Source organism: Carya illinoinensis, chromosome 7 (genome assembly GCF_018687715.1).
Source record: "Carya illinoinensis cultivar Pawnee chromosome 7, C.illinoinensisPawnee_v1, whole genome shotgun sequence".
Classification (NCBI taxonomy): domain Eukaryota; kingdom Viridiplantae; phylum Streptophyta; class Magnoliopsida; order Fagales; family Juglandaceae; genus Carya; species Carya illinoinensis.
The window spans coordinates 10,210,170-10,223,152 of NC_056758.1; the positions used below are offsets into that span (position 1 = coordinate 10,210,170).

Consider the following 12,983-nt stretch of genomic DNA (forward strand, 5'->3'; position numbering starts at 1 on the left):
TAATAAATAATTTAATTTTTTTAAATCTTAAAATAAAATTAATATTAAAAAATTATATTATAATAATATTTTATTTAAATTTTAACAAAACGACTCATATTATTTTATCTTTATCTACAGCATAACGGAACGAGTTAATATACTCGTAAAATAGAGAAAAATTAGTAGTATTTTTCTTTTCTTTTATAATTGTCGGGGAATGTTATTTGCATGTGGGTCGGGAGTTGGACAGGTGCAGACTTACAGCTGCCAACTGGCACTCTTTAATTAATAATAAATCCCTCGTGCCAGCACTGCATCCCACTTTTATTACTAGTTTTATTTTTTATTCCTCCTTGAACGTAGGGGGCATCTTTGTCATTTCATTATTACAAAATAAGGTATTTCGTACGAAATCAACCCTGCATTGTCTTCGCTTGGAGTTTGTTTTGTCTGTGTGTGTAGATGGAGAGAGAGTTGCAAACAAATGCAACTCAGACAAAAACCACCGAAACTGTGAGCCATTACTCATTAGGAGAGAGAGAGAGAGAGAGAGAGAGAGAGAGAGAGAGTGAGTGGGGATATTGAGAGGTCGCTGGTAAAGTTCGTCCAAAATCTGCACGGAGGAGGAGGAGGAGAAGAAGCTCGTGTGCGCAAAGCAATGCCTGCTAACTTCAGAATTCGATGCTCTTCTTCCTCACGGATTTCTTGACGTTTCCTTCGTAAATTAACAAGTATTCGTTAAGCTTTGTACACGTAAACATTTCGCGCGCACACACACACAAAGAAAGAAAGGAAGAAGAAAAAGTGAGCCCCCCCTAAAATCAGTTGACTAGCAGCAGGTAAGAGTTTTCATTAGCATTCGAAGCGTTTTTTTTATTTTCGCCTAACTATTTTCTCGCTTCTCATCTCTACATTGTGATTCTGAAGCTTTCAATGCTTTTCTTCACATCTCAGGTTCTGAAGCCCGACCAATTTTTGTCAATTGTCTTTACCACTCTCGGTCCGGCGAAGAAAGTACGGCGAGTCTGCGATTGCCATTTATTTAATTTCCTTTTTATTTTTATGACTATTAGATATTGATTTCTGGTTTCGTGCCGTTGAATGGATTATTAAGCAAACAAAATTTGCTTTTCTGCTCTTTTTAAAAGAGTATATATTTCTTTGCTTTTGTTTCTCGCGTTGAAAAGTAAGTCAAGAAGCGTAACAGATACTCTTCAGGATCTGCTCAATCTCATTTTTGCTGCGCTAGAAACGGACTCCAAGAGAATAAGATCTTGAACCAGAATACCAATTCGATAAGATCCTGCCAAGGAGCTCTTGATCCAACTTGAAACGAAGGAATTTGCCATTGAAGTTAATCTACAAAACCGTCTGTGCAGTAGTGCCTTCAGTGCCGTAATGCAGCTGGAGGGAGGAATTGAAGCCATTGCAAAACATCCTCAAGTTCTGTTACAGTTTAAAGTAGTTTTGGCTTAAAAAGTCAACTAAAATATCTTAATTTCTCCAAAATTTTAACATCTTCTGTTGAAAATAATAAAGCTCACACACAGTTTGGTGGCATTTTTTACAATTAATTTTGGCTTGAATTTTATGAAGTCATTGGAAAGTGCATATTCTGAGATACATAAGGATGATTTCTAGGTTATTTGAGAGGTGAAGATGGCGTCGTGGGACAATCTTGGGGAGCTTGCAACCGTAGCCCAGCTTACGGGACTCGATGCGGTGAAGCTGATTGGGTTGATCGTGAAGGCCGCGAACACGGCGCGACTGCACAAAAGAAACTGTAGGCAATTCGCGCAGCATTTGAAGCTAATTGGGAACTTGCTGGAGCAGCTCAAGATCTCGGAGCTTAAGAGGTACCCAGAGACGCGAGAGCCTCTGGAGCAGCTCGAGGATGCGCTCAGAAGGTCCTACATTTTGGTCAACAGTTGCCAGGACCGGAGCTATCTGTATTTGTTGGCAATGGGATGGAACATAGTGTATCAATTCCGTAAGGCTCAGAATGAGATTGACAGATACTTGCGGCTTGTACCGTTGATTACTCTTGTGGACAATGCTAGAGTCAGGGTAATTTATTCCTGTTCTTTGGATTTGTTGCCTTTTCTTGTTAGTTTTATATTTAATAAGAGAAATATTTGCTCCAAGAAGTAAAAACAAAGCGAAGAGCTCATGGTTTGACAAATGAGAACAACCAGTACTTTCCAAACGGTTGTTGCTTTAAAAGTTTGCCCTCAATTCTTTTGCATTGTTTTTTCAAATGGTTTTGTTTAAAAAATTTCAGCTTTTTATTCATTTCTTTTGTTTATGTTTTAGAGCTCTCGTATTTGGTGTTGAGGTAGTGTGTCAATTGTTCTAACAACGAATATGGGTTAAATGCGGGCAAATGTCAGGCATCAAAGCATTCTAATGGAATAATTAGTCGTTGGGAATTAGGTTCTCCGAGGCTTGTTATGGGCCTCTAAACCTTGATTGGCAGTGGCAGGCCTATTGGAATGCGGAATTTGTTTGGTTGTCAGCAGCAGGCATATTGAAGTACTGAATTTCTGCTTTTACATTCAGTTTAAAAGGCTGGTACACTGAAAACTTAGCACATTTGTTTCGGAGTGCTGATGAGTTGTAAGAGCAAGGTGTTGGCAGCTGCATGAGTGGCTGGGTAGCATATAGTGGGAATGGGTTGTAAATTCTATTTATGAAATACTTAATTGGCCTTGCACGCTCTCTTGGAAGGGTTGGTCTTTTCTGTTTCAGTTTTACTTGCAAACTGGCATGGAGATGTACCTTCCACTTTGCTAATATGGCAGGAGGTGACTTGCAAAAGAAGCCTAAAAATCTTAATTCTTTAATTTTTTTAATCTAACATGTTAGATGCAATCAGACGGTGTCCTCCTTACTAGCTTGCAAATAGAAATTTTCTTTTAAGTTTTGAATTTCAAATTTTCTGGTTGATATGGCAGGCGTTGACATGTTTGCCATGTCAGTGATGTGCTTGGGGTGTATCAAATGGATGCTTGCAAATATAATTTTTGTTGTGGTTTTGCATTGTCATGAAAATCTGGTTATAGAATTGAAATTTCAGCAATGGCAAATGGATAAATAACTTGAGTAATTAGATGATTCAATGAGGCTTGTGGTTCAATATCCATCTACCAACAACTTTTATTGGGCCTTCTAGGCCATGTTCAGTTAACTAACTATTTGGGCATACTGGATTAGGAAGATGTTGAGAATGTATGATAATTTTTTGGAAAAGTTTTGAGGTGTCGTTTTTTATTATATTTTGTGAAAGTTCAAAGAATTTATTAAGACTTGATTTGTATGGGGGTTGGTGAAAATTGGGTAGGTAAATTTGAAAAGTTGTTTGATATGATTTTTTTTTAGGTTTTTTGTTTTGCGAAAGTTTCTTTGGTTTTTGTATTTTATTTTTCTGTGAAATCTAGGCTAATGATTAGATGAAAAGTTGTTTGGTCAAATAGTAGTTTGTTTTTTAGATTTAAAGGTGTTTGGTTAAAACTTTTTTTGAAAATTTTTTACACTTTCTTACTTGCCAAACCTGCAGTAAGTCTCAATTACTGGTTTCTTCATTGATAAGTGCATGTGATTCTGTTTACTCTTGCTTTACCTTAATCAGATTCAAAATCTGCTGTCTTTTCTATATTTGCGTGGACTTTTCCTAATAAAAAGTTTTCCAAATATAAATTAATAATGCTGCAATACCCTTACTTATCAAAAAAAAAAAAAAAAAAAATTCTGCAATACCCTTAGCAATGCCTGAGCTTATATAATAATTCAACTTGATTTAGATTTATATCTACTTTTCTCAAATCCTCAGGAGAGACTGGAAGATATTGAAAAGGATCAACGAGAATATACATTGGATGAAGAGGACAGAAGGGTGCAGGATGTGATCCTGAACCGAGATCCCTCAACTAAGGATGCTATGATGTTAAAGAAAACTCTTTCCTGCTCCTATCCAAACTTGCCTTTCAATGAAGCACTTCGAAAGGAAAATGAGATGCTTCAACTTGAATTACAACGATCTCAAGCTCACTTGGATGTGGGTCAATGTGAAGTAATTCAACATTTGATAGACGTAATGGAAACTGTTGCTACAAATGAAGTTCCAGAGAAGAGTTTGCCTGAAAAAGCTCACAAGAAAGTGGAAAGGAATTATTCTGATGCCAATAGTGACAAGGAGCATTCCTCTGATGAGGGCTATCATAAGAGAAGTGATGGTCGCACAACTTCAAGGTTAGTTTTCTTCAAGTGTTAGTTTTCTTCAAGTGTAAGTATACGAAACAGATTCAGTCACAATCAATGGAATTGTAAGTTCCAATCCTGTATCAGTCAGTCTGACCGAAGATTTTTAATACTAGTGCCAATCTCAAGTCACACTCGTGCGATCAATGAACATTTAAATTATATTCGACCAGATTTAGATTGCGTTTGGATGTTGAGTTGAGCTGAGATGAGTTGAGTTCTTTATGAATAGTAGTGAGTTGAGATGGTATAGTGATTTTTGTGGAGCCTTAAGATGAGTTTAGATGTGTTTGGATGTTAAGATGAGTTTAGATTTGTTTATGGGAAATTGAAAAAGATTGTGGGTCCCGCGTGTAAAAAGGTGTTGAGTTGAAAAAGGTTGTGGGTCTCACATGTAAGAAGGTTTTGAATTGAGATGGGTTTAGTGATTTGAGAGTTGTGTGTTTGGATATTAGACTTAGTATAAAATTAGACTGAATTGAGTTTATCTCAGTGCATTACAACAACCAAACGGGCCTTAGTCACAGGGCAATAAACACCATGCAAGCAATCTTGCCTTCTCCATCTCTTAGATTATGTTTGCAAGCAACAATGTACTTTCCAAAAAGAGCTTCTCACACTTGTATTGATGTTTGCTGCCGTATTTGTCTGTGCAGGAACACATCTTCTGTTTCATCCGGCCATGATCTACTGTCAACTAGAGGTTCTCACCGGCAGGAAGAATGGCATACTGATCTGCTTGGTTGTTGTTCAGAACCTTGTCTGTGTATGTTCTCTCACAGTGCTAAAATTATGGTCCATTAGATCGAAACAATATGGCAAGTTCTGTTTTGGTTGTGTGACTCAGTTGCATTTTCAGTCCATTTGCTTATGGTATTGATAATCTATTCTAAATTGCCCATTTTTCTTTTACTCTACCATATTTGTGGTGCTGATTCCCACTTATACTCCGCCATTGTGGCTCACAAGATGAGCATGTTAGATGCATCAATTTGAATACTGTAAACTATAAATATAATTTTTTTAAGATCTTAGAAAAATTAGAGTTCAGTAATTATAACTGAATTAATTTTTCCTTATCCTCCAAATGATAAGAAAGAATAACCATGGAGAGTTGACCTAACCAATGAATCATAAGACACCTCCTTAGTAGAAATCGAAACAATCTCATCCTTCTAATTCTTCTGTGGCCTAGCTGTATTTCTGAAACTTTGCACTGTGTTCTGAGCAGTTCAGTTTTTTGCAGGTATAAAGACATTTCTCTTTCCTTGTGGGACATTTTCAAAGATTGCTACTGTAGCAGCTAACAGGCATATTTGTAAGTTAGCTCTTAACTTTTCAGACTTTCTGATTGGTTCTTGCCAATATACCTTGTAAGTAAATATGAAAGGTATTACTTTCCATTACTGGCTATATCTAAATGCTTCTGCATGTGTGTTTCTTGTTTCTGTCAATTCTTGCATTATAGTTTTGTAGATTTTAAGCTGAGTCGAACTATAAAAATGCTTCAATAAGTTAGTTTTATATTAGGGCTCATTTTTTTCTGGTTATTTTAAAAAAGTGCCCAATTAGCTATACATATTGGGTTTAGTTTTCATCGTTAAGGTTGGAAAAAAAGCAGCCTAGTTTTTTATCCAGCATCAGTCTGGATTGGTTACCAAACCATAATCTAGCCATTTTTTTGACCCTGCAAGAAACTTTGTAGATTTGGTATTTTAAATGTTCCGCAGAGAATACAGTTATTTTTCCTAGAAATTAGGATCATTTGGTCAATAACAACTAGGTAAATGAACAACTAGGTAAATCTTGCCAACTTTGAGTTAATGCTAATTCTTTTGTAAAACTGGTGGTTAAGTATTGTAATTTTTTCTGAACCGTGTTTCCTAGCAAGGAACATGGCCTTATTGTATCATATTCTGATGCTGACCAGTGATAAATTTGTGATCTCACTCTTAAATAAGCATTTTTGATAGGAAGTAACATTCTCTAATATTAATCTGACCTCACTCTAAAATAAACTAGCAGCAATGAGGCCGTGTTTTGGACTAGGTCTTGATAGGATTTATTTAGAGGTAGACACACATATTTGGCTTGTGGAGTTACAGACAGAAATAATGATTTCTATCATTTCAATAGCGGAATATAGGTTGCCACTGGCATTGGGTGTTGAAATATGTTCCTTGTTTCTTCTATCAGATTGAACTGCTAAATTGTTGAGATTTTATGGGATATATTAGGTGAATGAAGCTATTGCTCAATCTAACAAGTTCAAATTGATGCAAGCAAAAGGGAAAATAATATAGTAAAACGCAAAATATAACAATATAACTCTGTCTGAAGACATATGCTATATATTTGATAAAATTATAGAAACATTAGATAAAGATACAAATAGAAATGATTGTTGTTTTTGCACTGTTTAGAATCTTACAAGGAAATTTGGTTTTCTAATCTTCAGCTTCAGCGGAAGCATGTAATGATTTGATGGCATATTCATTGATATTGTCATGCTGTTGCTATACGTGCAATGTCAGAAGGAAGCTTCGCAAGATGTTGAACATCACGGTACTCTCCCATGATATGATCGGTATTTTTCTTGTGGGTACACCATGAGTTAGACACATCAACCCACTTTGATAACTGTCAGCTCTTATAGGAATAAGGTGTTGATAATGTTACCTTTGTTGACCATTGGTAATGATGGATTATTTTCGTGACATGCACTTTTCAGTGCTCATCTAATCATAAAAGTCTAAAAATTAGAGTTTGATTAAGCTAATTTGATTTGATGTGTGGATTTATATGAGAAGTTGAGGTACATCTGCATAAGATTAACATTCTAATGTTCAATATCATCCCTCATATTTTCCTCTGTTGTGGGGGAGGGGGTTGTTATATATTTATTGTATACTTGGGTCTATCCTCCTGTACAATCTGTAACACCTGTATCCTGATAATCTTCCATTAGCTAGAAAACATTAGGTAACGTGTTCATGCGAGGTCAAGTTGGTTTCAAGTCATATAACTCTGTTAACACCCATTCTTCTTTTTCCATCGTATTGTCAATCCTCTAAATTATGCTCCTCATTTTACCACTTTGGTAGGGAGGCTTTGTTGATGATTTCCTCTCTCATTTAATGTGTTGCTGCTGTGCCCTCGTCCAAGAATGGAGAGAAGTGGAGATCCGTGAAGCTTATGGTATATCCTTCTCTCCATTGAGCTCTTTGCTTAATCTTGTTTCCTCTTGTTAGTACACGGCACCAACAAGTTGTTCTTAACACCAGTCACAAAAAAGGAAAAAAGAAAGAAAAGAAATGACAACAAAACATCACACACACGCACACTACAATAACAGAAAAAAAGAGTTGTGTAGCTTAGTGTTGGAGCCCCGAGTGTTTAACAAAAGAAAAGCGCATCGAGTTATCCTCTTAGAAGAGTCTGAGAATGCCCATCTGCAATGATGTTCTTACTGGTTGGGCTTTCTTGAACTCCTATTACCAGGATGTTAGTTGATTACAGTTTTTATGCAAAATATTTGATGTAAAAAACCAATTTGCAGGTCCCGAGAAGACGAAAACTAGCCCTCCACCCTCACAATACATGGAATCCTAAGTGAGAGAATGGAAGCTTGATTGGTAAGAAAAATTATATACTTGGCAGCTGTATACAGGGGCAATACTTAGTTGCCAGTATATTACAGGAACTTGAACCGGTCCTTGTGTCATTACTTTAACCATATGCATTTTAACTGTCTTATTTCTTTTAAATTCAGCACAGGGTGTAATCGTAGACAAAGTTTTAGGGTTGTTTAATTGGTTTTGTATGATCATCTTAGTTGACATTGCCCCAAGGATTGATGGGTACCATTATCGGTCGTCTAAAGGTTTTTTCAATAATACTAGAAACGGTAAGAGGCGACTGCTGAACAGGAATATAGGATGGATTATTATACTACTTGTACATGTTATACTGTTGTTGATCATATCAATACATATCCCTTTGTCTAGTTCTTTGTCAGTACACTTTGATTACATGCCCAATAGTTTTGGAAATTGGGAACTTTGGCTCTTTTTCAGTCACATCTTCCACTCTCCTATTATTTATTATATGAAAATTAAAGGATTTTATTAATATATGTAGCTAAAATTTCTCATCTTATTTTATTTCATCATTACAACTTTCACAAATTCCTACGCAAAATATAATAAACAATTCAACATTTTCAAATTCCAAAAGAAAACTAACATTAAAAAATTATATTATAATAATATTTTATTCAACTTTAAAAAGATATCTCATCTCATTTTATCTTATCTATGTAACCAAACAGGCTATTAAATGGAATTATGGGTCTAATCGGTCTGGTTTGGTCCTATTTTGGATAGTTTTTAGAATCGAATTGGTATATATTGGTTTTTGAGATTTGAAAAATTGATACCGCATTAGTAACACTGCAAAATTGATACTTCTGGTTTTATCGATTCCGATCGGGTTTTTTCGGTTTTAGTATAGTATTATTGGATTATATAGTTAGTGTAACTCTATTATAGTAATATGGTGATATAGTATTAGTATTAGTATTAGTGAATATATATAGTGATATAGTATTTGATTATGTATGTTAGTGATAATATGCTAGTGAGAATATATTAATGTCGAATTTATTTATATATTTGATTATATATGTTAGTGATAATATGTTTGGTTACATATATGTTAGTGATAATATGATGGTTAGATACACTTTTTATATGAGTGTATGATCAAATATATAGAAATGTATTTATAAAAAAGAATATATGTTATAATTTATTATGCTATAAAATGTATTTATCCTTGATATATATAGTTTATGTTAATAACATATGATCATATGTTTGTGTTTAAAATTAAAATTTTATTACATTAATTTTATTTTATAAAATTAAAATTTTTAATGACAATGTTATATAAAATGTTATATTAATTATATGTTATTAGATTATTATTATACATGAATAATAAGATTTTAAAATTTAATGTTATATTAATTAGAAATTTAGCATATAATATAAAATTATATAAATTATATATAATATAAAAAAATCATATAAAAAATTAAATATATATATATACGAACTGGTCTGTTCGGTTCGTTTTGGTGTTAGAAAAAAGAAAATTAGAATTGGACTGGTTTAGAAGGTTTTGAGAAAAATGAAACTGTATCAAACTTGACTAAACCTACCGGTTTACTGGTTTATTTTTTTTTCAACCCCCAAGGGCATGTCTAGAATATAAACCAAGGGCATGTCTGGAATATAAACTAAGGGCATGTCTAGACGCTTTAAGTATCTCAAAATTTTGTGACTAGTAGTGAAATAATTTGATTGAAAATGTTTTATTAGATTTTGAGAAATGAGATAGAAAAAGTTGAATAAAAATATATTTTAAAATAAGTATTGTATTGGAGTTTGTGAAATTGAATATATAAAAAAAATATTTAATTGTAATTTTTTAATATTATTTTTATTTTGAAGTTTGTAAAAAATTATATTGAATTCTATATTTGAGGAATAATTATATAATAATTAGAGCTTTACTGGAGACAAAAGAATTTGTAGCAGTATTTCATTTCATTGGGGAAAAATAAAATAAAAAATCAAGAGCTAAGAATAGATGAGAAGCAGCAGAATGAGAAAGACCCAAATTTGAGATAAATGATTAGCAAAGAGATTAATCAAAAGTTAAACCACAAAAATTTCACACTCAATCCCTACCTACGTTTTTTATTACATTAAACTGCATCTCAAACAGAGGGAAGAAAGAGTTAAATGGAGCTGATTTTGAGTGCAAAAAGAACCAACCTGCCATTGTCTTTATATATCTTTTTCTTTTCAAGTCAATATTTTTCTGCTTTCTGAAGTGTATTTACCATATATTTGAATTATTTACGGATATTTCTTTTATATATATATATATATTATTTTAAAGTATATTGAATCATTTCAATATTCATTAAGATGATCTTTTCTATAGAACTTAAAGCAATTCTTACTGAGAAAATTTACAAAAATCAAGAACCAAATTGACAACATCAAAAATTCTAAGGATAAAAAACATTATAGTGCAACATAGGGGTGCTGCCAGCCCTATATGGTTTGATGCCACCATCTTGCACCCTGTCTCCTCCTGTATCTCTAACCATCTGCATTTGCTTGCTGAGTGGGTAGTTGATGTCACTATCATCTTGTCACCCAGCCCGACGACACATTTTTCACATGAAAAATCCAACAGATTGCACATATATTCAAATTTTTGTACAAATATAAAGATTGCAACCCTACTAGCCATGACTGCGGTCTTGGATCATATAAAACTCACAAACCCACGATCGAAGCTCTAGGTCATAAAGCTCAAACCCATGACAACTGTGATTTTACTGTCGTAGACTACGGTTTGGCTATGATCCATGAGAATGGGAGAGAGAAGTCATGCTGAGATGAGGAGGAGGAAGAGAAAAAGAAGAGAAGAGAAATGAGAGAGAAGAGAGGACAATGAATCGTGGGGTCATTGTGGTGTGAAAGGAAGGGGGAGAAGAGAAGAGGAGATGAAGGGAATCGCGAGAGAGAGGAGAGGAGGTGAAGCCATGGAGAGGAACGAGATAAATAAGAGGAGAGAGAAAAATGAGTCTTAATTTTTTTAAAGAAGTTTATAGGCAAGCAAGTTAAATTTTAGGCGAGTGGTTATCCACCTGCTCCGCCCATTTATGTTTTTATGAGTAATGAACCGCACCCACACCCACCTGAGTAATACTATATATTACACTACTATTTCACTTACATCTCACTATATATAATATGACGTATTTATCATTATTTAATAATAAAAAAATATATAATAAATGATCATTTAATGATGATAAATATATTATATTTTACTTAATAAGATGTAAATGTGATGGTAGTATAATATATAAAATTTTTCCACTCGCAATCGAGATATACTGACTGCATTGATGGGTTAGGTTGTAGGGCCTGCTACCCAACCTTAGTATAAAATCATAAATACTTAAATGGATTATGCTTTATACTACACTTATATTTAATTATTATATTTTATATATTGATTCAGTATTATCCAACTTTTGTATCAATTTTTATATTTTAACGTAAAGTAATGATTTGCATAAGTCATAAATATATAAATCTGGCTGAGGCCCTTTATAAAAACAAGTGAGCCACACCATAAGAAACATATATATATAAAATAACTATTTTATGGGCTCAAATTATTACTTAACATTACTTTTTAACAGAATAAATTTAAAAATGAATAAATACAACTCTTGTGCAAATCATACTCTTTATTTACTTGACATGACAATTTTTTTTTTTATTTTTAGTTTAATAAGATAAGATGAGATAATTTTAAATTAAAGTTGAATATTAAATAAAATATTATTTTTTAATATTTTTATTATTTAAAATTAAAAAAATAAGTTATTTATTATATATTTTAAAATTTTAAAAAAAATTATAATAATAAGATAAAATCAGATAAAACTGTTTCACGAGCTTAAATGATTTTTTTTTAAAAAAATAAATAAATAATATCACATGAATGACATTTTCTGTTACTAAATTCCCGTGGACACGGACACAATTTTGGAGGCCGGGTGTGAGAGAGGGGCGGTCCCTTGTTCTTTACATCGCTCCGCGGTGATTAAAGAAACAAAACCTAGTGAAATGGTGAGGGCGAGCTTTACGATTCTCAGAGATGCAGGGAATGGGCTCTGTAAGACTCTCTCGGAAATACTGGTTTGTCCGCTCTCCAAGCAACCCTTAAGGTTATTTTCTTAAATTTATTTGTTAATGGTGGTGGTTCTTGTGAAGTAAATGTGTTTGTTAATCTAATTGGTTGTGGGTTTTCTTTGTAGATATTGTGAGGAAACGAATTCTCTAATTAGTGACGCTATTGGCGTTTCTTTTCCTGTGAGCTCTACTTCCATCCCCTGCATTTCAGTTTACATTTGTCTAGAATCATCGTCAATAGCTAATAACCGAAGCTTATTTTCAGTGCTGGATTTTTGTTTTTAGATTTTCGCTTATTTTAGCAATCGCCCAAGTTCCCGGATGAAGGGATTTGCCATAACTACTATTTTGTTCAGTAAAGTATGTATTAGGGAGCGTTGACTCGTTTTGTGAATTGCAAAATACAATAACCCTATTTGTTTCGTAGTCTGAATTTAATGTGCGGTACTATATGATACAAATATTTTCCTTTTGGATCCTGTCGCACTCATATGGGTATGATTTTTTCGTTGTTCATGTATTTGCTAGATAAAGGATGGGATCCCTTGCTTGGTTCCGAATGATGGCAAGATAACGGAAACTGAAGACACTTCAAAAACTGATGATTCAGTTGATTCATCTTCGACAAAAAATTAATAATGAGGAGGTAGTTCTTATGCTGTATTGTGAGGTTTGATATGTTGGGGGTCACAATTAAAATGGCTTGTTGTCATTATAGGTGAATTTCTATCTGAAAATTCCTTCCTATGTTTGTAAGCCACCATTGTATTTGTGCAAGAAAATTGAAGAACATGTTCACGAATATTCTCAGAAAATGATCATATTTCTTTCATGAAGATAAGTTGTTGAAAAGTTAAAAGTGTTTGTTTGTTACCACTGCATCGTTGTTCTCCTCAACTAAGGGGAGAGACATTTTTTTATGTACAGTATGTGTTTATTAATGGAATTATTATT

The 12,983-nt window shown here is 33.5% G+C and overlaps 2 protein-coding genes across 4 annotated transcripts; both read left to right on the forward strand.

Moving 5' to 3' along the window:
• Positions 1–450: 450 nt before the first annotated feature.
• On the forward strand, positions 451–8,245 carry LOC122316677 (protein MID1-COMPLEMENTING ACTIVITY 1). 2 transcript variants are annotated; one of them, XM_043133388.1, is made up of 10 exons: positions 451–821; positions 937–996; positions 1,201–1,425; positions 1,624–2,049; positions 3,812–4,230; positions 4,896–5,005; positions 5,486–5,557; positions 6,698–6,804; positions 7,344–7,437; positions 7,799–8,245. In XM_043133388.1, the coding sequence occupies exons 4-10, from the start codon at positions 1,642–1,644 to the stop codon at positions 7,849–7,851; spliced, it is 1,263 nt and encodes a 420-aa protein (XP_042989322.1). In that variant the 5' UTR covers positions 451–821; positions 937–996; positions 1,201–1,425; positions 1,624–1,641; the 3' UTR covers positions 7,852–8,245. The 2 variants fall into 2 exon arrangements, with proteins under 2 accessions (XP_042989322.1, XP_042989321.1); XM_043133387.1 differs by lacking the exon at positions 1,201–1,425 and having other exon boundaries at positions 452–821.
• Positions 8,246–11,847: 3,602 nt separating this feature from the next.
• On the forward strand, positions 11,848–12,888 carry LOC122314959 (UPF0434 protein ECH_0194). 2 transcript variants are annotated; one of them, XM_043130616.1, is made up of 3 exons: positions 11,848–12,064; positions 12,155–12,209; positions 12,315–12,515. In XM_043130616.1, the coding sequence occupies exons 1-3, from the start codon at positions 11,964–11,966 to the stop codon at positions 12,408–12,410; spliced, it is 252 nt and encodes an 83-aa protein (XP_042986550.1). In that variant the 5' UTR covers positions 11,848–11,963; the 3' UTR covers positions 12,411–12,515. The 2 variants fall into 2 exon arrangements, with proteins under 2 accessions (XP_042986550.1, XP_042986549.1); XM_043130615.1 differs by lacking the exon at positions 12,315–12,515 and adding an exon at positions 12,558–12,888 and having other exon boundaries at positions 11,853–12,064.
• Positions 12,889–12,983: the final 95 nt, after the last annotated feature.

Coding starts and splice junctions, on each gene's coding strand:
- LOC122316677 (XM_043133388.1), top strand. CDS start 1,642: ATGGCGTCGTGGGACAATCTTGGGGAGCTTGCAACCGTAGCCCAGCTT. Junction 2,050..3,811: donor TGGACAATGCTAGAGTCAGG/GTAATTTATTCC, acceptor TCAAATCCTCAG/GAGAGACTGGAAGATATTGA. Junction 5,006..5,485: donor TTGTTCAGAACCTTGTCTGT/GTATGTTCTCTC, acceptor AGTTTTTTGCAG/GTATAAAGACATTTCTCTTT.
- LOC122314959 (XM_043130615.1), top strand. CDS start 11,964: ATGGTGAGGGCGAGCTTTACGATTCTCAGAGATGCAGGGAATGGGCTC. Junction 12,065..12,154: donor CTCTCCAAGCAACCCTTAAG/GTTATTTTCTTA, acceptor TTTTCTTTGTAG/ATATTGTGAGGAAACGAATT. Junction 12,210..12,557: donor CTATTGGCGTTTCTTTTCCT/GTGAGCTCTACT, acceptor TGTATTTGCTAG/ATAAAGGATGGGATCCCTTG.